Source organism: Procambarus clarkii, chromosome 89 (assembly GCF_040958095.1).
Source record: "Procambarus clarkii isolate CNS0578487 chromosome 89, FALCON_Pclarkii_2.0, whole genome shotgun sequence".
In the NCBI taxonomy this organism is placed as follows: domain Eukaryota; kingdom Metazoa; phylum Arthropoda; class Malacostraca; order Decapoda; family Cambaridae; genus Procambarus; species Procambarus clarkii.
The window spans coordinates 4,069,234-4,092,522 of NC_091238.1; the positions used below are offsets into that span (position 1 = coordinate 4,069,234).

The 23,289-nt window shown below is 47.5% G+C and overlaps 1 protein-coding gene across 1 annotated transcript in view; it reads left to right on the forward strand.

Moving 5' to 3' along the window:
* The window catches only part of LOC123773279 (uncharacterized), a gene marked incomplete in the record, with an annotated part of 416,855 nt that overhangs the window by 333,456 nt on the left and 60,110 nt on the right, over window positions 1–23,289 (forward strand). The window contains 1 exon segment of the mRNA XM_069317846.1: window positions 19,199–19,334. Within this exon segment, the coding sequence (XP_069173947.1) occupies window positions 19,199–19,334 (136 nt within the window).

A 23,289-nucleotide genomic window follows, 5' to 3' on the forward strand; every position in this document is an offset into this window, starting at 1 on the left:
GCCGCCCCGTTTGGTTAGGTGCTGTTCGCCCCTTTCCATTTCCATGTTCCCAGCTCCGGACCGTCTGCGGGTTTCGGGGTCGGGGCGGGGTTTAGTTGCGGCAGAGACTCAGGCGGTTTTCGGGGGCTGCCCCGTTCGGGTTGGGGACGGAGGTTTGAGCCTGTGCCTCCTGCCAAGGCTTCTGGGTCTTACCAGTGGCCCTTTCTTGTTGCCTTTCCCATGGACTCTTGCTTTTCTTTAAGGGCGGAGGGCTTGGAGGACGGCTCTGCCCCGGGGCCTCTGTTGTTGGTTCCCGGGGCTGTGGGGGATGCCTGCTAGCAGTTCTGGGGCGGTTTTGTCCCTGCCGGGGTTTATCTGCTGTTGGGCGGTGTTTTTTCGCCCATCCAGTCTGCTAGCTTCCCACATTTGCTGGCGTGTTTTTGTGTATTTAGCGTCAGTCACAGCCCCTGCTGGAGGCCATTTCGTCTGCCTGTTTCCCGGCGTGGCCACCAGGGCGGCATTGCGGTTTGTTTACATGCGACTGGGTGTGCGAGCGAGCGTCTCGGGTGAGTTTTCATTTTTTTTTTCAGGGATTTTGTTCTGTTGTCGTTTCTTTGCTTTTCTGGTGTTTTCTTGGCGTTGCCTGTTCCTCTGGGAACGTTTGGGTGTTGATTTTACACTGGGTTTTTCCAATTTTTCTGTTTTGGGTCTGAGCCTTTGGGTTTAGGCTCTGCCCCTGGCTGGTATGCTTGCTCCCACACCTTGTCCCTCGGTTTTCGGTCTGTTGGGACCATTTTCCCAGGGGGTTCTGCTGGGGGCTGTGCTTTGCCTTTCAGTGGTGTTCTCCGCCGGCAAAATGTGGTGGTTTGGGCTCCCCCTGATTCAATTCTGGGTTCTTTGGGTTCCTTGGTTTCGTTCTGGAGGTTTCTTCCTCTTGGGCCCCCTTTTGTGGGTTCAGGGGACTTTGTTTCCTCGTGTGACCCGGTTTTGCCTTCTGGGGTTCCGGGGTCTTCCTGGCTTGCAGACTGATCTTTTTGGGTCTTGGCACATGTTGTGGTCATGCTGGGACTTTGCGGTTTTACTGTGGAGGTGGGCCTTTTGATGCAGTTTTGTGCCTTCTTTGCCTGGCCGGCGTGGTGCTCTCTGCCCACTAGTCGGCGACTTGTACTTTTACAATATATGTCCTCACCTACTTGTGCTTGCAGGGGTTGAGCTCTGGCTCTTTGGTCTCGCCTCTCAACCGTCTATCAACAGGTAATTACCTAAGTGTAGTTACAGGATGAGAGCTACGCTCGTGGTGTCCCGTCTTCCCAGCACTCTTTGTCATATAACGCTTTGAAACTACTGACGGTCTTGGCCTCCACCACCTTCTCACTTAACTTGTTCCAACCGTCTACCACTCTATTTGCGAAGGTGAATTTTCTTATATTTCTTCGGCATCTGTGTTTAGCTAGTTTAAATCTATGACCTCTTGTTCTTGAAGTGCCAGGTCTCGGGAAATCTTCCCTGTCGATTTTATTAATTCCTGTTACTATTTTGTATGTAGTGATCATATCACCTCTTTTTCTTCTGTCTTCTAGTTTTGGCATGTTTAATGCTTCCAACCTCTCCTCGTAGCTCTTGCCCTTCAGTTCTGGGAGCCACTTCGTAGCATGTCTTTGCACCTTTTCCAGTTTGTTGATGTGCTTCTTAAGATATGGGCACCACACAACAACTGCATATTGTAGCTTTGGCCTAACAAAAGTCATGAACAATTTCTTTAGTATATCGCCATCCATGTATTTAAATGCAATTCTGAAGTTAGAAAGCATCGCATAGGCTCCTTGCACAATATTCTTTATGTGGTCCTCAGGTGATAGTTTTCTATCTAGAACCACCCCTAGATCTCTTTCTTTATCAGAATTCTTTAAAGATTTCTCACATTATATATAGGTTGTATGGGGTCTATGTTCTCCTATTCCACATTCCATAACATGACATTTATTAACATTAAATTCCATTTGCCAGGTGGTGCTCCATATACTTATTTTGTCCAGGTCTTCTTGAAGGGCATGACAATCATCTAAATTTCTTATCCTTCCTATTATCTTAGCATCATCAGCAAACATGTTCATATAATTCTGTATACCAACTGGTAGATCATTTATGTACACAATAAACATCACTGGTGCAAGAACTGAACCCTGTGGTACTCCACTTGTGACATTTCTCCATTCCGATACATTGCCTCTGATTACTGCCCTCATTTTTCTATCAGTCAGAAAATTTTTCATCCATGATAGAAGCTTACCTGTCACCCCTCCAATATTTTCCAGTTTCCAGAACAACCTCTTATGTGGAACTCTGTCGAAAGCCAGAAAGGTGTACAGGTTCCTGTGCCTATTGGGCTCTATCATGTCTACATGTGAAACTGTATGGGGGTCAGCCTCGTTACTTGTGTGTGGAGTCACCACATTACTTTCTAGGGCTTTCCAATTACCATTCTGACATTAAAAAAAAAAAAAAAAAAAAAAAAATCTTTCTACTATCTCTGTGGCTCTTTTGGGCACTCAGTTTCCACCTGTGTCCCCTAGTACGTGTGCCCCTTGTGTTACATAGCCTGTCCTTATCAACCATGTCGATTCCCTTGGGAATCTTGAATGTGGTGATCAGGTCCCCCCTCACTCTTCGTCTTCCAACGAAGTGTGGTTTACTTCCCGTAGTCTCTCATCATGAATTAGGTAGTGTACTTTTTCTTTCGGAAGGGGTTCTGTTCCCTTCTCTGTTGACTGGGCGCTGGGGGAGCAGCTTGCTCTGTTGCCTCTTGCATGGTCCCGCTGTTGGTGGGCGCTTTGGGTTGTTTTCCGGCCTCTGCTGGCGTTGGTGGACGGCTTCTCCCCCTTGGGGGGGGGGGGGGTTCAGAGCTGGCGGGGTGGCCTTCTTCCCCTGCGCTTCGTCGTTTCTTCTTCGTGGGTGCGTGGGGCGTGGTCGATCCGCCCCATCCTTCTGGGGTTCCCGTCTGCTCTTTGCAGTCGTGAGCTTTTCCCGTCTGCAGTTCTTCTGGACTTCTTCAGTATGCGCCCTGGATCCTATGCCCTCCTCGGAGGACTGTTGTCTCCTGTTCGGATTCTGTTGGGGCCGGGTGCCTGGATGGTGGCCCAGGACCTCCAGGTCACTTCTTGGCACGTTCCTCTCCAGTTTTCTGGGACTGGCACAGTTGGTGGTGGGGCTTCAGGTTTGCTGTTTTTATTGCCTTCCCTATTTTGTAATGGGCACTTCGTATACTTTTTGCATCTTTACCGGATCTTAGTGCCCTGTCTAAGATTCGGTGTCTGGCCTACCTCAACCACTGGCTGGTGTGGGCTCCCAGTCAGTCCGCTTGTCTGCTCGCCAGGGGATGGTTCCTTCCAGATCGCCGGGTTTGGTTTCCTGGTGATCTGGAGGTTTTTCCATCTGTTTCCGTCCCGGGTTCGGACCTGGGCCTTGTTTAGGGCTATTGGGCCACTCATTGTCTTTCCCTCCAGAAGTGTTACTGCGGCTGTGGTCCTGCCTTCGGCTGTACAGGAGGGAGTCCCGGGTTGCTCAGCGGTTGCTTGGGCGGTTGTGTGGGAGTCTGCACTTCCGCGTGCTTGTCTGCCCGCGCAGTCGGGTTTGGCTTCGGCGTCTGTTGGTTCCTTCGGAGACTCCGCTTCCGCCTCTTGCAATCATTGGGTTCCTCCGGGGATCTTGTGTTAGTGCTGCGTCACCAGCTTCCTCTTTGGGGTTTTCGGGGTTCCGTGCCTTGGCACCTCGCCGAGCCTTCGCTTGATGTGTTTATGGACAGGTCGTCTCTCGGCTGGGGCTTTGTGACCAGTGCTCACCAGGTCGACCGAGGTTGATGGAGTCTGTCTGTCTGTCGGGCTCACAGCACGGTTCGGGTGTTCGTGGCTGTCTGATTTGCGCTTCGGAGGGTTTGGGTCACTAGGTGCTCTACCATTCAGCTCTGTTCGGACTGTTCTCTGGTGGTTCTTGCCGGAACCACGGGTTTGGCTAACCGTGAGGTTCATGTCCGGGGTGTGTCCTGCATCCTGGCGGACAGCTGTCTCGGTTCATTCCTCTTCGTGGGTTGGCCAGTCGTCGCCAATTCGTTTTGTTGGCTCTGTCGGGCGTATGGACTCCTGGCCATGGACGTCTTCGGGTCAGCGTGGTCTAGGTGTCGCCCATTTTGTGGCGCCCTTTCCCACCTGCGAGGACTTCACGGTGGATGCTTTCGGCAGGACTGGTCGAGGTGGGGGGTACCTGTTCCTCTTCTCCCGGTCCAGCTGTTGCTTCGGATTCTGGCTCGGTTGCAGCCCATTCCCACGAGAGCAGTCCTTATTGTTCCATGGTGGCCGGCCCGGCCTTCTTTTCAGACGCTGCTTGATAGGTGTCCGAACCCGGGGCATTTTTCCTGAGGCTCCGCCTCTTTCAGCAGGCCGAATCGGTCCTGCCCGTGACTGGTTCGGCCTTCTCCTTGGCTCTTCGCGTCTGGTATTTTGACATGGGTGTCACCATCTCTATGGTGTTCAGGTGGCTTTGTTGACGATGTCCCACCTGCGAGCTTCGTCATGGCGACTGTATGACGTTTCATACGTTTTCTCGTGTTTTGTTTCCCCTCCGGCCTGCTCATGCGTCGCCTGAGCCATCCTGGTCCTTGTTCAGGGTGCCTTCTTATCTTCCCCTCAGTTTGTGGTAGCCTCTTCGGTTCAGTTTTCTGCTCTTTGGTACTGGTGGTAGTTTTATACGTGTACAGCCTTTCTCCGTCCTGGCGACGGTCGAGACGGTTGCTTTCCGGAGGGGTTCTTGGGGTATTGGTACTTGATTGGTTTGGCCGGGGGGTGCGTCTTGTGTTGTCCGGTTGTGCTTTTTGCAGTTGCCGGCGTACCGTGTCTGGGGCTGCGCTGTGGTTGATTCGGTTCCTTCGTTCCCTGTTTTCAGGGCTCGGGTCTCCCAGGTCGTCTGCAGAGTTTTGATTCTTCCAGCCTGTGGTCTGTCTTTGCGCCCGTGCTGTTCAGACGTTTGCAGCTTTTGCTGCTGTGTTGGCGACGTCTAGGGCTCATTTCGGGCGCAGGGATTTGTGGGTCGCACAGGTTCTTGGCCGCCCATCCTTATGCGCGTCTGCTCCTGGGCGTTCTTGTTGCCTTGGGTCGCAGGTTTGCGACCGGTTGTCTTGGCTTTGCGTTGCAGAGTTTGTGGCGGCCGCCTCCCGGGTTAGCCCTTTCTTTTCCTTCTCTTTGGGTATGAAGCTCCAGGAAGCCGTAGGGGCTCCCCACAGAAAACCAGGGTTGAATGTAATGAAACGCCATTTTCTGGGTGAGCCCCGGAGGCTCCCTGGCAACCCTCCCTCCCACCGGTCGGCGGTTTTTCGCGTTGGTTGAAGCTTGGCAGCCGGCGCGGTAGGTCCGGGGCTCCCCCTCCCCCTCCCGTGGCAGGGAGGGCTGCGCGGACGATCGGCGCGGCAGTAAAGTGTGATGTTTGCTTGTTTGCTTGTTTCCTTGTGATTGTAGGGAGTTTCTACCTCTCTGTTCGGTTTTTGTTTTAGTTTTTTACCATGTGGGGTTTGTTTTGTTATGCCTACCTTTCTGGGTGCCTAACGCCGGTCGATGGCAGATAAGGAAAACCCCAACCACAAGGGGTTTTCCAGGGCCATTGCTCCCTGAAACCTCTCTGAAGGGGCCAGGTTCTGGCGCTGGTCCGTGGTAGGTCTGAACTCCTTAGCTAATGTCCCGGTCTAATATAACATACATTAGCCCGATAAGCTCCAGGGAGCCTCCAGGGCTCACCCAGAAAATGGCGTTTCATTACATTCAACGCTGTTTTTTTTTTTGCTATATTTAGAATGTATCCATGGAAATTCGGCTTGTTATCGATGAAGACACCAAGGAATTTACCATCAACTTCACTACTGATTTGTATATTGTTTATTCTTAAATTAATTTCATTTGAGGATTTATTACCAAACAAAATATAGAAAGTTTTGTCAATGTTAAGGGTGAGTTTGTTAGCAGTTAGCCAAAGATGGACTTTATTTAGTTCAGTATTCACAGTGACATTTAGAGCAAGAGGGTCAGGACTGGAGAAAATGAAAGTTGTCATCAGCAAATAAGATTGGTTTGAGGTGTTGAGAGGCATTTGGAAGGTCATTAATGTAGATGAAAAAGAGGAGAGGGCCAAGTATGCTGCCCTGTGGAACACCGATGTTTATTGGTAGTGTCGGAGTAATGGAATTATTCACAGAAACATACTGGAGCCTGTCAGTAAGGTAGGGCTGAAGGTATTGCAGAGAGTGACCTCTGACTCCATAATGATGTAATTTAAGAAGAAGGTTTTAGATGGTTGACAGTGTCAAAAGCCTTACGTAGGTTCACAAATATCCCAACAGGGAACTCATTTTTATCAAGAGCTGCATGTATCAAGTTAATCATACTAATAAGTGCATCATTAGTGCTCTTTTTGGGTCTGAAGCCATATTGACAAGAGCTTAGTATATTGTGTTTGGCTAGATAAGAGTAAAGCTGCTTGTAGATTAGTTTTTCAAATATTTTTGACAAGTTTGGCAGAATTGATATAGGTCTGAAGTTGACATCAGTCAGATCAACATATTTATGGACAGGGGTTACTCTCGCTTTTTTAGAATATCTGGAAAAGTTTGGAGTTCAAGTGACTTGTTGTAGAGCAATGCAATGGCAGGAGCTAAAGATCTGGAGGCTTTTTTGTAGATTAAAGTTGGTATCTCCTCATGGGCACTAGACTTGGTCTTAAGGAAAAGGATTACCTCATTTACATCAGTGGAATTAGCGGGCGTTAGGTACAGAGACTGTGGGTAGTTACCTGTAAGATAGTCCTGAACACTAGTACTGGAAGATGGAATATCATTAGCAAGGGATGGCCCAATGGATGAGAAGAACCTATTGAATTCAATAGCAGTATCAGTGGCTGAAAGCAGACCATCATTATTGGACAGGATTATTGGTTTGTTATTTAAAATCTTTTTTGATTCAAATATTTGTGAAATTGTGCTCCATGTTTTCTTGATGTTGCCCCTTGTTTGAGTAAATTTATCTTCGTAGTATTTAATTTTGGCTCTTCTAATTATTTTAGATAGTAATGATGAGTAATTCTTTGAAAGTTCTTTGGAGTTGATACCTAACCTATACTTCTTCTCAAGTTCATGTTTTTTTATTAATAGATTTAAATATTCCCTTTGTAAGCCAAGGATTGTTTAGCCTTTTAGTTGTGACTTGTTTCGTTAGGACAGTGGGTGTTATAAAGGCTGAGAGTTTTTTGAAGAAATGATTGCACTGCTAGGTTGATGCCCCCTATGATACCTAATTCGGACTCCCAGTTGATATTAGCGGCAACAGCTATAAAATTGCCTATAGAAGTTTCATTGTGCAGCCTAAAGCTTATCTTCCTTGTATCTAGAGGTGGTTTGTGATTGTTGGTTAGGAGAAATGTGGGGTAATGGTCTGTAGTGCTATCAGTGATTATCCCTGAAGTAAGCGGAGAGGTTATGTTGGTCCAGATGTGATCAAGAGCTGGGGCAGTACTATCAGTGATTCTAGTAGATCTAGTGATTAAGGGTATGAGGAAGCAGGAATTCATACAGTTGAGGAAACTAGCAGCAGGAGGGTTATCAGGCTCGCAAAGGTCAATGTTAAAGTCCCCAAAAGTAATTAAGTGGTTTTTGATCAGTCTGTTTTCTAGTATTAGATTTCTAAGGTTAGAGTTAAATTCTGTCACATCAGTGTTAGGAATTCTGTAGACTGCTCCCACAGTCAGGACAGCCTCGCTATTAATGAAACTCGCTACCTGTAATGAAACCCCATTTTCTGGGCGAGTCCCGGAGGCTCCCCAGCATCCCTCTCTCCCTCCGGTTGGCAGTGTTTTCGCATTTTTTGACATCCAGCCTAAAAACTAACGGTTTGGTCGCCGACGGTGCGGTCTGGGGCTTCCCCCTCCCCCGTCCCTGGGAGGTGGGGTTTTCGCAGACAGCAGCACGGCGACATGATGACATCATGCTTGTTTGCTAATTTTCGTTTGGGGAGTTCTGTTCACTTGTTCGGTCTTCGGTTGCAATAGTTTACCAGAATAGGGGTTTGTTTTGGGGTGCCTACCTTTCTGGGTGCCTATCCCGGTTGACGGCAGACATAGAATGCTCCCAATCATAAAGGGGGGTCTATAGGCCATCACTCCCCTTGCCTCTCTAGAGGGGGCCAGGTTCTGGCTTGTGGTCCCCGGTAGGCAAGAACTCCATGCATTGACTGATGCCAGAAAGTTATACATATCCATTCAGCCTGGATAGCTTTCCATTCAGCCTGGATAGCTTTCCATTCAGCCTGGATAGCTTTGGGGAGCCTCTGGGACTCACCCAGAAAATGGCATTTCATTACATTCAACGCTGGTTTTTTGTGTCGTTTGGTCTCTGACCCTCTTGCAATTACTGTTAAACCAATCCTGTTTTCTGGCCCTGCATCTCTGTTTAGGTATGAATGTTTGTATGCCTTCATCGTATATTTTGCAAAATTTGGCATGCATCTCATTTACTTCCCTGTCTAACAAGAAGTCTGTCTAATTACACTCATTAAAATTTGTTCGAAGTTCCCCATGTAGTAGTTTCTGCGTAGTGGTGTGCAAGCCAGGAGTAACACAAGAGTACTGGCAGGCCCAAGGAAAGTGCCCCTAGCTGCATGCGCCTAAGACCACCTTCCATAGGTGCCCTGTAAGTACTACCATTCGGTTTAGGGTTATCTTCCATGAACCATTCGGGAGATTACCTCCATGTGGGTTCTGTTGCTGCTAAGTGATTGCCTTATTCTTGGGATCAGCTGGGGCTGTTCTCATTCATGTTTGACCTTGGGTAGGAAGTAGTGTTGTTGCTGACTGGGCGTAAAGTACTGTGCAGCTGTCAGATATATGCATAGTGACCGATTCTGTTACCCTGGAGACATTTTGCGTTTTTTTTTCTTTTTCCTGTTGGAGGGGTCTGTCTGGTGTGGCTGCAGGACCACTTGTATGATTTTGGTGGCCCTCCGCTAGGTCCCTGTGATTGCACACATCGCAGGGGCTCTGTTTTTAGTTTGCTTGGTAGCTCTGGGTAACCGGTTAAAAGTACCTTGCCTGGGTTTCCCTTAGCAGTCAGCCTAAGGGCCCTGGAAACCCCCATTGGAGCTCATTGGTCTGATGGAGGAAACCTCTGAGTCCCACCTCACTTTGTGTGAGTTTGAAGGTTGCTCTGTCCCCTTGTCTCAGGGTGACACTGACCATCTTTGCCTCCATCATGCTGCTTGTTGGGTCTGTGACACCTTTGACCCGGAGTCCTGCGAGTGGTGTTCCTTGCATGTACTCCAGTTCACCCAGACTGATAATGCTGTTGATCAGGTGTACGCAGCATCTGTGTTGCAATCACAGTTTAGGTTGCTGCAGTGCTCTAGGTTTCCTTTCTGGATATTCCGTGGCTTCCCCGCTTTGGTTATAGTGACTTGGACTTGGGAATGTCAGTCGTTTTGACTCTGGTTTAGTCCGTGCCCCTCCTTGTCCTTCCACTGCTGTGGTTTATACTGTCCCCCCCCCCTCCTCCCTTCCCTGCTCCCGGCTCCCAAACATCTGAGGGTTGCGAAGTTGGGGCACGGTTTTATTGGTGTTGAGACTCGGGTGGGGACTGCCTCTTCTGGATGGGAGGTGGTGGTGGTATTCAAGCCTGTTCCTGCTACAGGGACTTTTGGGTCTTGCCAGCGGGTCCTCCTTCATCCTTGCTTTTCCAATGGACTCTGCCTTTTCTCCAGAGGCAGAGGGTTTGAAGGATGGCTTAGCCCCGGGTCAAGGGACCTGGATGATCCTGGGGCTGGGAAGGAGTCGATTTGGGGGGCCTTGGGCCCTGTTTGACCCAGCTTGGGTGTTCGTACCCTCGTTGCAGGGCTTGTTGTTACAGGGGACAGGGTTTTCCTATCCCCCCCTCCCTGTACGAGTTTGATGTGGGGTTCGACTCCTCCCAGGGTTTGGTTCCGGGTTCCCTTGGGTTCCTCTGTTCCCTGCTCCTTGAGGTTTTCGGCCTCCTGCATCCCGCCGAGGGAGGTGCAGGAGGTTCTTGCAGCTTGCTTCCTGCGAGACCCCTACTACGCCTCGGTAATGGATCCTCCTTCTTTTGAGATTGGCTCCTCTTTTCTTTACTAGGTGCATTACAAGGTGCTGAAGTCTTCCTGACTAGCAGACTGCCCATTCTTTTCTTTGGGGACATGGCATGCGATCTGTCATACCAGCACGCTTCAGTGGCGGGAGTTGACTACGGTTGTTCAGGTTTACCTGGTGTGGGGGGGGGGGGAATTTTGAGCACCTCAATCCATGCTTGTTAGTCTCCATGCTTCCTCGTGTCGTGATATCGGCCAGGTGCAGCTTCATGTGCAGGTTCCCTCCCTTTCAGTGTCCCTGGTGGCTGAGGATTTGCATACCCATGGGCATTTGGCTTCTTTCTTGTGATTCTTTTTCTAACTAAATGTGGAGGAGTTAGGTTCTGGACTTGTGTCTAGTGTGATTGCCTTGGTGGCTTGGGCGTCAGCGGCCTTGTTGAAGCTGTTTGCGCCGATTCTGAAGTAAGCCATGTCTCTGCTCTTTGCTTAACGCCTCACGTACTGGTAGGCGGTGCTCATTTTCAAGGGAACCCCACTTCCTGCCTATGGTTAGGGTTGTCCCAACCATATCCATTCCATAACCCCCCAGTCAACTAAGGGCTGGCCTTATATATTCCCCTAGTGAGTGTAGAGGTTCAAGTCTACTTGTACACACCTGAACCTGCCCGTCTTGACACTGGGACACTCTCTTTGATATCTGGTCGCCAGCTTGGTGGTTATACTCGTGTCCCAGCAACACGTCAGTGGTCTCATTAGTTATCTAATTTAACGATGCAATCTCATGTGCAGTGCAAGGTGACATCAACGGTTTCACCCAAGATAGCCCTAGAGAATGAAGGTTCACTCAAACACATACGTAAGATTAAAAATTTACCGAAGAAAAATATATACCCTTGCATAGGGAAATAATCAGGTGGAAATTTCTGATGGCGCAACCTTCTCTCGTCGCGTCTCTGGCAACACGGTCAGCTGACAGAGTCCACACGTCAGGTGGTGGGTACACACCTCGTGCCTCTGGCAACACAATCAGCTGGCGGCTCCAACTGTCAAACCGGCAGGGGGGGACACCTCGCGCCTCTGGCAACACTATCAGCTGGATGATTCAAAATTCATTTCTGGCTTCTTGAGAACCAGCTACTATTCCCAGACATTAACATCACTGCATCTACGTACTTATGTTCCACCACCAATTTACGCCTACATGAGCCTTGGCTCCTAGCCTAACACTATCACATATACAATAAATGGTAACAAGAAATGCTCACGACATATAAAATATCCTAGCTCACCTAGATCAAAGGGGTAAAGGGAGGGATAACTATCTACCTTACTTCATTCCTTTACGAAGCCGACTCGTCCTTTAGCGAGGGATGATGAGGTTCTTGGTCCTGGCTTCTGGTCTTCCGTTGATCAGTTCCCACACACACAAGTTCCTCAGTCATCCTCGTAGTATCACGTCCTCGCCGTACTCAGGCCTGGCAGGTACGGTCCTCCTCCTCCTCCTCCTCCTCTCACTCGGGGTACTGGAGTCAGGTTCTTGCGCCGTCGTCCTCCTCCTCCTCTCACGGGTGCTGTAGACACACTTGCAGTTCAGTGGAGCTTTCCCTTGCCTCACTTCCAGTAGATTCGGCCTGGCCGTCACTACTCGCATGATATGTAGAACGTGATTCGCTGGTCATCCCAGACATTTCCAGCCCAACGTTCACCCCTGCTACAGAGCTCTTGACTCTCTATCCCGGCCAATCCTTGCTTCCTGGCACTCCACGGGATGTTTGCAGTATTAAAGTGATGCTTAAATCCACTGGTAGGGGCTTTCTGGCCTCAAGATCTGGAGCTCACTCAAGAGCGTCCACACTCTAGGGTGGCTCATGACAGACTCTCCCGCCCAGGCGCCAGCCGCCCCAAAAGCCCTCCGTCTCGTGACGTCATGCCGCCCGAGGGCTCTCGTCATTGGTTACTTCTGGCACATGACCTCACCTGGCCAATCAGGTGCCAGAAGGTGTCACAACGTTTTGGAGGGAAACAGAATGGCTCGGCGCCATCTTGTGCCCCAAAAGGGCGTAAGCTCCTTGCATAATCAAACTTAAATGGCAATTTTACAGCCAACCTGATAATGCTCCACACACTCACACATATGAAAATGTCCCCTGGATATCAGAGAACGCTCAGGTTATGGAGATATGACTTTTTAACCCTTTAACTGCGCTGCCTCTAAATATGATCCCCCCCCCCCCATTGCACAGGAAATAAATTCTCTTGAATTTTTTTTTTTTTTTTTAAGTGTCAAAAACCCTTCCCTCAGTATGGGTATGTCAAAAAAAAAATTGAAATTGTACTTACTTTGGTCGCTATGGGGTCCGTAAATTGGCGCGTGAAGTCATCATTCCCCGTTCGCCCGTGACGTATGCTTCCGGGGCCAGTAGGGCACCCGGGGCGGGGCGCGCGAGTTGCTGTGAATATATTTTTGTTAATTTTTTGCGCAGTTCCGAATACATTTTGTTTTTACATGCTAATCCTATGTATAATGAACACGTACACTATATTATGGCAGTAAAACATCCGTACTGTCCAAGGACACTGTTACGTGCATGACACTTGTGTACACATATGTTGCACAAATTTACCACGTATCATACTAATTTATGTAAATATACAATCTTATTACAGACTATACACTGTCACACACTATATACATTCACTATCAACACATTCAGAACACCGCAAGTGTGAGCTGTCGCACTCAACTAGCCCTCCTTCACTCCTCCAACATTGTATTTGCCAACATTGCTCCTCCCATCATACAGTTATTCACACCAATGTTTAATGTTCATTTATGTATATTTACAACATATGTACACACTATACTATACACACTTATGTACACATATGTACATAAGGGGCCTCGTAGCCTGGTGGATAGCGCGCAGGACTCGTAATTCTGTGGCGCGGGTTCGATTCCCGCACGAGGCAGAAACAAATGGGCAAAGTTTCTTTCACCCTGAATGCCCCTGTTACCTAGCAGTAAATAGGTACCTGGGAGTTAGTCAGCTGTCACGGGCTGCTTCCTGGGGGTGGAGGCCTGGTCGAGGACCGGGCCGCGGGGACACTAGAGCCCCGAAATCATCTCAAGAAGTGTTCTCAAGATATACACTGTCACACTACATACATTTACCATCAACACATTCAGAACATTGCGAGTGTGAGCAGCCACACCCAGACAGCCCTCCCACACTCCAATTTGCCAACATTGCTCCTCCCACCATACTGTTATTGTTTTTATTACACTGTTTACACATGTTTTATATACCTACACGTTTTATTTACCAGAACTATGCAAGTAAGCCGGTATTGTCCAAACAGTACAGTGGCCACCATACACTGCATGAGAAATCACACTGCAGATAGCAGACGATGCTACGATTACGATGTCACCTCCCTCACCAAAATAGCTCCACTCAACATATTCCTGTTGCTGTTATTACACTATACACACACACTGTATATACCCATGTGCATGTGTGTTCCCCATAGCGAACCACGAAGCTAGTATGGTGAGCAAAACAAGAGTGGTTGCCACACACAGTGAGGCTACCTCAATTCTCTCCCTTCCTCCCTCCCTCACCAAAATTCCTCCTTCCACAATACTACGCACAATGCTAATTATAACCACAATCCTGGTCACTAATTCCTGTAAATGAATGATTGACTACAAGTTTATTTTGAAAAGGAACCTAAGAAGTCTTTTGAAAATTCCTAGATGATGAAATAATGCTGTGGTGCTGTGGCTAGCGCTGTGAATATCGTGAACAGTATTGAATCACTGATATATGAACATTGTACCCAATCATTATCACACTCAGGCTCTTCTATAATATTATTATGGCTAAATGATACAGGTTATATATATATTTTGGCATTATTAGGCGATGCTGTGGTCACATGCTGAACAGCAGTGCTGTGCGCTCATGCTGCGTGCGCCAGCCTTGGTTGCTCACTCACTACTGAGGCTTTCACACCTGGGAATGTGGACCATGATTTTTTTTAAAGATGGCATCTGTTTACAAGAGCCCTGAGGAAGCTGATGTGAACCCCATGTAGCCGCGGGAGTTTTGAATGGAACGTGAAAAATACAAATACCTGGAGGTGCGTAGCGCACCCCAGATGTGGGCCTGCAGGCATGTTGCGCAGTTAAAGGGTTAAGCTGTGTTAGGAGAAATATAGGGGTGGGACACCATCACATCATACACTCTTTGGAATTCGCTTCGGCCCTGGCTCTTAGATTTTTGTTCCCTTCCTGGGAAAAGCCCCTACAGCTCCCTGAAGCTTATCCAAGCTGATATGCATATATTAGACTCTGGCATCAGGCAGTGTGAGTGGAGTTCTTAGGCCTTCTGGGGATCACGAGCCAGAACCTGGCCCCCTCAGAGAGGCACGAGGAGCAATGGCCTATAGAAATGCACATGTGGTTTGGAGCATTCTTTGTCTGCCATTGACCAAGTCAGGGGACCCAGAAAGGTAAGCATTCCAAAACAAACTCCCTTTCTGGTTTAAACTATTACTAAAAGTCAAACGAGTTGACACAACTCCCTAAAGATAAACAAGCAAACGAGCATGTCACCACCATGTTGCCACGCTGCCGTCTGCACAGCTCCCTGGGTGGGGGAAGGCGGAGCTCTAGATCCCTTATGCCGACCACCCAAAACCTCAGTTCTGAGGCTGATGCGCTAGGCTAAAGTTGTGTGCTCTGGCTCCTGACGTCTCCAGATCTGTGCCTTGTGGTGTGGGCTGTTCCATGGGTGGTGCGCTAGAGTATTCTCTTCAGTACTTGGGCGGCATGCGCCTAGGGCTACCTTCTTTAGGTGGCCGGTAAATACTGCCATTTGGGCTTGGGGCCGCCAACTACAAGTTCCTTAGGTTCTGTCTCTGTTTGGTCGTTTGCTGCTCAGTATTCAACCACCCTTTGTGTTGGGGTGTTTCTCACACCCTTAGCCTTAGGGTAAGAGGGAGTTTGCACTGGTAGGGGCGCAGGGTACTGCACAGCTTGTTATCACCTCTAATATAAATAAATAAATGAATAAATAAATGTTTATTCAGGTAAAGTACATACATACAAGAGGTTTTACAAAAATTAATAGATTTATAGATAGAGCTAGTACATACAATGCCTAAAGCCACTATTACGCAAAGCATTTCGGGCAGCCGAAATAGCGGCCGGCTCTGTTCTGCCTGAGTACGTTGTCCTCTTGCTGGTTTTTTATTTTTTTTTAAAAGGTGAAAAAACTCTCAAGACGCTCGCACACCCAAGCGCATGTAAACAAACCTCAACGCCACCCTGGTGGCCACGCCGGGAAACCGGCAGAAGAAAATGGCCACCAGAACAGGGGGCTGTGACCGACGCAAAAGATACAAAAACACGCCAGCAAAAGTGGAAAGCAAGCAGACTGGATGGGCGAAAAACTCCACCCAGAAGCAGAAGGGACTGGCACAGTTGGTGGTGGGGCTTCAGGCTTGCCGCTTTTGTTGCCTTCCCTTGTTTGTAATTGGCACTTGGTGTATTTACGCATCTTTACCGGATCTTGATGCCCTGTCTGGGTCTGCTTGGGATTCGGTGTCTGGCCTACCTTGGCGACAGGCTGGTGTGGGCTCCCAGTCGGTCCGCTTGTCTGCTCGCCAGGTGTGTGGTTCTTTCCAGATCACCGGGTTTGGTTTCCTGGTGATCTGGAGGCTGTTCCATCTGTTTCCGGCCTGGGTTCGGACCTGGCTGGGTCTTGTTTAGGGCTCTTTAGGGCTCCTTGTCCCTCCATCCAGAAGTGTTGCTGCGGCTGTGGTCCCGCCTTCGGCTGTTCATGAGGGGGGTCCCGGGTTGCTCGGCGTTTGCTCGAGCAGTTGTGTGGGAGTCTGAACTTCGACTTGTTGGTCTGCCTGCAGGGTCGGGTTTGGCTTCGGGGCGTCTGTTTGGTTCCATCGGAGACTTCCCTTCCGCCTCTCGTGCAATCGTTGGGTTCGTTCCTCCGGGCATCTTGTGTTGGTGCTGCGTCACCAGCTTCCTCCTTGGGGTTTTCGGGGTTCTGTGCCTTGGCACCTCCCGAGCCTTCGCTCGATGTGTTCACGGACGGGTCATCTCTCAACTGGGGCTTTGTGACCAGTGCTTACCAGGTCGGCCGGGGATGGTGGGGTCTGTCTGTCCGTTGGGCTCACAGCATGGTTCAGGAGTTCGTGGCTGTCTGGTTTGCGCTTCGGAGAGTTCGGGTCACTCGGTGCTCTACAATTTGGCTCCATTCGGACTGTTCTCTGGCGGTTCTTTGCCGGAACCAGTGTTTGCCTTTGGGGTTGGTCCCTTCAAGTGGCTCGTTTGCTGGATTCTATGGGTTTGGCTAACCGTGAGGTTCATGTCCGGGGTGTGTCCTACGTCCTGGCAGACAGCTGTCTCGGTTCATTCCTCTGGTAACGGATTGGCCAGTCGTCGCCGACTCGTTTCGTTGGCTCTGCCGGACGTATGGACTCCTGGCTATGGATGTCTTAAAGTCAGCGTGGTCTAGGCGTCCGGCCATTCTATGTGGCGCTCTTACCCGTCTGTGAGGCATTCACAGTGGATGCCTTTTGGCAGGACTGGTCTAGGTGGGGGGTACCTGTACCTTTTCTCCCGGTCCAGCTGTTGCTTCGGGTTCTGGCTCGGTTGAAGCCCATTCCCAAGAGAGTAGTCTTCATGGTCCCTTGGTGGCCAGCCCAGCTTTATTTTCAGATGATGCTTCATAGGTGTCCAAACCCGAGGCGTTTTCCCACGGCTCCACCTCTTTCGGCAGGTCGGACCGGTCCTGTACGTGACTGGTTCGGCCTTCTCCTCGGCTCTTCGCGTTTGGTTTTTTGACGCGGGTATCACTATCTCTGTGTTGTGATCAGGTGGTTTTGTTAATGGTGTCCCACCTGCGAGCTTCGTCTCGGCGACTGTATGATGTTCCTGGTGTTTCTATGCACCTTTTCCTTGCTCTTCATAGGTCGTCTTCTCTTTTGCATCGGGCTGTCTTGTCCTTTCTTGGGTTTTCAGGACTACAGTTATTTGATGTTTCTTACTGTCACTTTTTGTGCGGCGCTGGCGGAGCCGCTCCGGCTTGTGTGCGGGGTGGACATCACATCTGCCTTGTTCCGTACGCTTTCTCGTGTTTTGTTTCACCTCCGGCCTGCTCATGCGTCGCCTGAGCCGTCCTGGTTCTTGATCAGGGTGCCCTCTTATCCTCTCCTCAGTTTGTGGTAGCCCCTTCAGTTCAGGTTTCTGCTCTTTGGTACTGGTGGTAGGTTTGTACATTGCAGCCTTTCTCCGTCCTTCTGGCGACAGTCGAGACGGCTGCTTACCGGGAGGGGGGGGGGGGGGTCCTTGGGTTATTGATGCTTGATTGGTTCGGCCGGGGGTGCGTCCTGTGTTTTCCGGTTGTGTTTTTTGCCATTACATGCGTGCCGTGTCTGGGGATGCGCTTCGGGTTGATCTGGTTCCCTGTTTCAGGGCTCGAGTCTCCCAGGTCGTCCGCAGAGTTTTTAGTTCTTCCAGCCTGCAGTCTATCCTTGCGCCCGTGCTCTTCGGATGTTTGCAGCTTTTGCTGCTGTGTTGGTGACGTCTAGGGCTCATTTCGGGCGCGAGGATTTGAGGGTCGCACAGGTTCCTGGCCGCCCGTTCTTTATGTGCATGTCTGCTCCTGTGCATTCTTGTTACATTGGGTCACAGGTTGCAGCCTGTTGTCTCGGCTTCGCGTTACGGAGTTTGTGGCAGCCGCCTCCCAGGTCAGCCCTTTCTTTTCCTTCTCTTTGGATATGAAGCTCCAGGGAGCCGTAGGGGCTCCCCACAGAAAACCAGCGTTGAATGTAATGAAACGGCATTTTCTGGGTGAGCCCCGGAGGCTCCCTGGCAAATCCGGTCGGCGTTTTTTTCGTGTTGGTTGAAGCTTAGCTTCCGAACTGATGCTAGGCAGCCGAAGAGGTGAGGTCCGGGGCTCCCCCCCTCCCCCTCTCGGAGCAGGGAGGGCTGCACGAACAATCAGCACGACAGTAAAGTGTAATGTTTGCTTGTTTCCTTGGGATTGTAGGGAGTTTCTACCTCTCTGTTCGGTTTTTGTTTTAGTTTTTTACTGTGTGGGGTTTTTGTTATACCTACCTTTCTGGGTGCCTAACCCTGGTCGATGGCTGATCAGGAAAACCCTAACCACAAGGGGGTTTTCCAGTGCCCATTGCTCCCTGAAACCTCTCTGAAGGGGCCAGGTTCTGGCGCTGGTCCCTGGCAGGTCTGAACTCCTTAGCTAATGTCCTGGTCTAATATAACATATATTAGCCTGATAAGCTCCAGGGAGCCTCCGGGGCTCACTCAGAAAATGGCATTTCATTACATTCAATGCTGGTTTTTTGCCATAATAAATCTGAGGAGTGAAGCATTTGGCTGACCCAGTCTGCCTCCCTCCTCCCCCCAAATGAGGAAAAAAGAGGGGGGGGGAGGCGAATGAACACTCACTAGTATGATAGCTTTTCAATTGATTGATAAATTTTTGCCCAAAATGCTATGCGTGTTAGTAGCTTTAGTCATGGTATGTACTAGCTCTATCTACAAATCCAACATTCTGTTTGTAACTCATCTTGTATGTTTGTACCTTTACCAGATTAAACAATTACTATTATTATAATTATTATTTATTTATTTATTTAATTATTATTTATTATTATTATTATTATTATGTTTACATTACAGTATGTTTGGGGAGTTTTGTTGGCGAGTTAAGCCATTGATATTTCCTTATAACCAGCAGTGGTCTGTTTTCTCATTGAATTTGTGGGTGCTTTTCTGTTGGTGGTGAACACGATTCTAATTCACTGACAATTAGATCATAGTTCTCTGCACCCCGTTAAGGGGGGAGGGGGAGGGGTCATGTACTGGCTCGTGGCCCCTGGTAGGCCTAAAAGAACTTTGCGACTGATGGCACACCATAGTTTGGCACTGTATCAGAATTGTAGGTTCAGGGTGCCACTGGGGCTCACTGAGAAATTACCATTTCATTACAATCAATGCCTTTTTTTTTTTTTTTTTTTTTTTTACACAATTTTATTTTTGTCAACAGAAATATGAAGGTGTGGATGCTGGCACTGACAAGGCTCAACTACCCATTCCAGATCCATATATAGTTGAACGTGTATCTAATATAAAATTTGAAGATTTAGAAGCAGATTTGAAAGAAATTGAGAAGAATCTGAAAGGTGAGATCACATTCATGTTCACTTAAAAGAATAAGGTTTTACAAATTGTTTTTCTGTAGGGAGCCCCTCTGGCTCCCTGGAGCTACAGGACTGATATATGCTATATTAGTCCGGGGCTTCAGTCAATGGAGTTCTGCCTACCAAGGACCAAGAGCCTGAACCTGGCCCCCTCAGAGAGGTGCAAGGAGCAATGGCCTAGGGAAAACTCCACTTTGTATTTGGGGATATTTCCTGTCTGCCATCAACCGGGGTTAGGCACCCAGAAAGGTAGGCATCTCAAAACAAACCACACAGGTGAGGTGAAGCTGGAGGAGGCAGAAGTCACACTGCAGCAAGCTCCTGGAAATATCGAATTACCTAAGTATTGGGAACAGGTTGAGGGCTACAGTGGTGTCCCAGGTTACATAAAGGTTCAGGGAAGAGTAAAAGCAAATAAAATACAATAAACAAGTAAAACTGAGTGAAAATAGCCGAGTGGAAAAGTTTGTTTTGGTCTAGAACAAAATCAAAGATGGCCGCCGCCACCACCCCCACTGAGAAGGTAGACACACCATCAGATGATGGTTTCAAAGGATTCTCAACACAAGATATAAGGAAAGGAGGTGTTCTTGGCAGGTTAGAGATAATTGAGGACATGCAAATGAAGTATGAAGAAAAAGTGCTTAAATTAGAAGAGGACAATGGAGCTCTTTGGAGTGAGCTTTGCACTCTAAAAGGGAGTATGCTTCAACAAGGTAAGATTATTACTGCATTAACAGACAAGGTAACAAATCAGGAGGAGCAAATCAAGGAACTAGTGAAAGAAAATGAGGCATGGAAAGTGAAGTGTGGTGACTTTGAAGAAATAAACAAGAAGATAGACTCATATGGTGAACAACTTCAAGCAAGCCTAAGGGCTAACATAGAGTTAGGTAAGGATCTCCAACTGGAAACTTCACTGACAACTCACATAGAGGAGGTGAATAAAGAACTAGAAAAGTATAAAGAAGAAATAAAAGCGACATATGCTCAAGTTGTAAAAGAGAAAGAGACTATCAAAGAAGTGTGTTCGGAAGTCAAAACCAGAAATGACCAACAAGAAGCAGAAATTAGGCAAGCAATTAGGAAAGAACTGGTTACCAACAGTAAACTGGTACAAAACACTGCAGATAGAACTAAGTCCATAATCATTTTTGGATGTTTAGAGAAGGAAATTTCATCTAGGGTGGACCGAGCGGCAGAAGAGATGAAAATCATAGAGAAAATAGTAGGTTTAGGAGAAGGCTCAAAGGAAAATGTCAGTGATTTTAGAAGAATAGGAAAATATGAGAAAGAAAAGAACCGCCCCTTAAGGGTGACCTTTAATGGAGTGAAAAACATGATGGAAGTGCTAAGAAATGCCAGGAAACTGCAGAGTGATGAGGTTGGCAAATCTTGGTCAATAAGACAAGACCTCCCCAAGGAAGACAGAGAAAAGCTGAAAATGAACTTAATTGAGGCAAAACGGCTAAATGGGGATAGAAATGAAGAAGACAGAAATTCTTTTTTTTACAAAGTGACAGGGACTGGAAAGCTTGTGAAATGGTACATAAAAACAAAGCAACAAGATCAGTAGTGGAAGGGGGAGTAAAGAGCAAAGGAAAAGGGAACATGTTCCTGAAAATTGTATATACCAACATAGATGGAGTGAGGTCAAAAACTTTGGAGTTGCAAGATATAATCCAGCTTAGGGTCCCAGATATTGTTGCATTATCAGAAACGAAACTTGAAGGAAATATAATAAATGAAGTCATATTCCCAAGAGGCTACTCAGTTTGGAGACGTGACAGGAAAACTAGGAAGGGAGGAGGAGTGGCTGTACTGGTGAAAAAACACCTGAAGGTAAAAGAGTTAATATTTGAAAACCCTCGAGATATTGACATAATGGCATTGCAGGTCTGGAATCAGGATGATAACCTGATAATTGTAAATACCTACAGCCCACCAGCAAGCAACACGTGGACAAAGGAAGAACTGGATGACAAACGAGAGGGCCTCATAATGGTCATGAGAGATATTATTGTACAAGCAGATAAAGATAAATCACGACTGTTGATACTGGGGGACTTCAACTTTAGAGCAATAGACTGGGAGGCCTATGAAGCAAGAACGGAGGACTTTTGGACATGCAGATTTGTGAACCTCATTCTGGAGACATTCTTGTATCAACACATAAAGCAAGCCACAAGAATGAGGGAAGGAGATATACCGTCAGTACTGGATCTAGTATTCACCAGGAAAGAAGAAGAGATTTTTGACATCCAGTACCTTCCTCCCTTGGGAAAGAGTGATCACGTCCTGTTAGACATTAAATATGCTTTAAGATATCATCTAGAAGAAAATGGGGACATTGAAACAGTTGATAAACTCGATTTAAAGAGAGGCAACTATGGGGAACTTCGAAATTTTTTTAATGAGTGTAATTGGACAGAATTGTTGCTAGGCAGGGAAGTAAATGAAATGTATGCCAAATTTTTAAAAATATACGAGGAAGGCACACAAACATTCATACCAAAACAGAGATGCAGGACCAGAAAACAGGATTGGTTTGACAGAAATTGTGAGAGGGCAAGAGACCAAAAGACACAAAAATGGAATCGGTATAGGAAGAGGCCAAACCCCCAAACATACCAGCGATACAAAGATGCGAGAAACAATTATACAGCAGTAAGGAGAGAGGCAGAAAGAAATTTTGAAAAAGGGATAGCAGATAAATGTAAAACAGAACCGGGCCTATTCTACAAATTCATAAACAACAAATTGCAGGTAAAGGATAATATCCAGAGGTTGAAAATGGGAAACAGATTCACGGAAAATGAAAGGGAAATGTGTGAAACATTAAATGAAAAGTTCCAAAGTGTGTTTGTACAAAATGAAATCTTCAGAGAACCAGACACAATAAGAATTCCAGAGAACAACATAGAGCGGATAGAGGTGTCTAGAGATGAAGTGGAAAATATGCTAAAGGAGCTCGGGAGGAATAAAGCAGCTGGCCCAGATGGCGTTTCACCATGGGTTCTGAGAGAATGTGCATCTGAGCTCAGCATTCCACTTCACCTGATCTTTCAGGCATCCCTGTGTACAGGAATCGTAGCAGACGTGTGGAAACAGGCTAACATAGTTCCAATCTACAAAAGTGGCAGCAGGGAAGACCCCCTCAATTATAGACCTGTATCATTGACAAGTGTAATAGTGAAAGTATTGGAAAAGCTAATCAAAACTAAATGGGTAGAACACCTGGAGAGAAATGATATAATATCAGACAGACAGTATGGTTTTCGATCAGGAAGATCCTGTGTATCGAATTTACTCAGTTTCTATGATCGGGCCACAGAGATATTACAGGAAAGAGATGGCTGGGTTGACTGCATCTATCTGGACCTAAAAAAGGCTTTCGACAGAGTTCCACATAAGAGGTTGTTCTGGAAACTGGAAAATATTGGAGGGGTGACAGGTAAGCTTCTATCATGGATGAAAAATTTTCTGACTGATAGAAAAATGAGGGCAGTAATCAGAGGCAATGTATCGGAATGGAGAAATGTCACAAGTGGAGTACCACAGGGTTCAGTTCTTGCACCAGTGATGTTTATTGTGTACATAAATGATCTACCAGTTGGTATACAGAATTATATGAACATGTTTGCTGATGATGCTAAGATAATAGGAAGGATAAGAAATTTAGATGATTGTCATGCCCTTCAAGAAGACCTGGACAAAATAAGTATATGGAGCACCACTTGGCAAATGGAATTTAATGTTAATAAATGTCATGTTATGGAATGTGGAATAGGAGAACATAGACCCCACACAACCTATATATTATGTGAGAAATCTTTAAAGAATTCTGATAAAGAAAGAGATCTAGGAGTGGTTCTAGATAGAAAACTATCACCTGAGGACCACATTAAGAATATTGTGCAAGGAGCCTATGCAATGC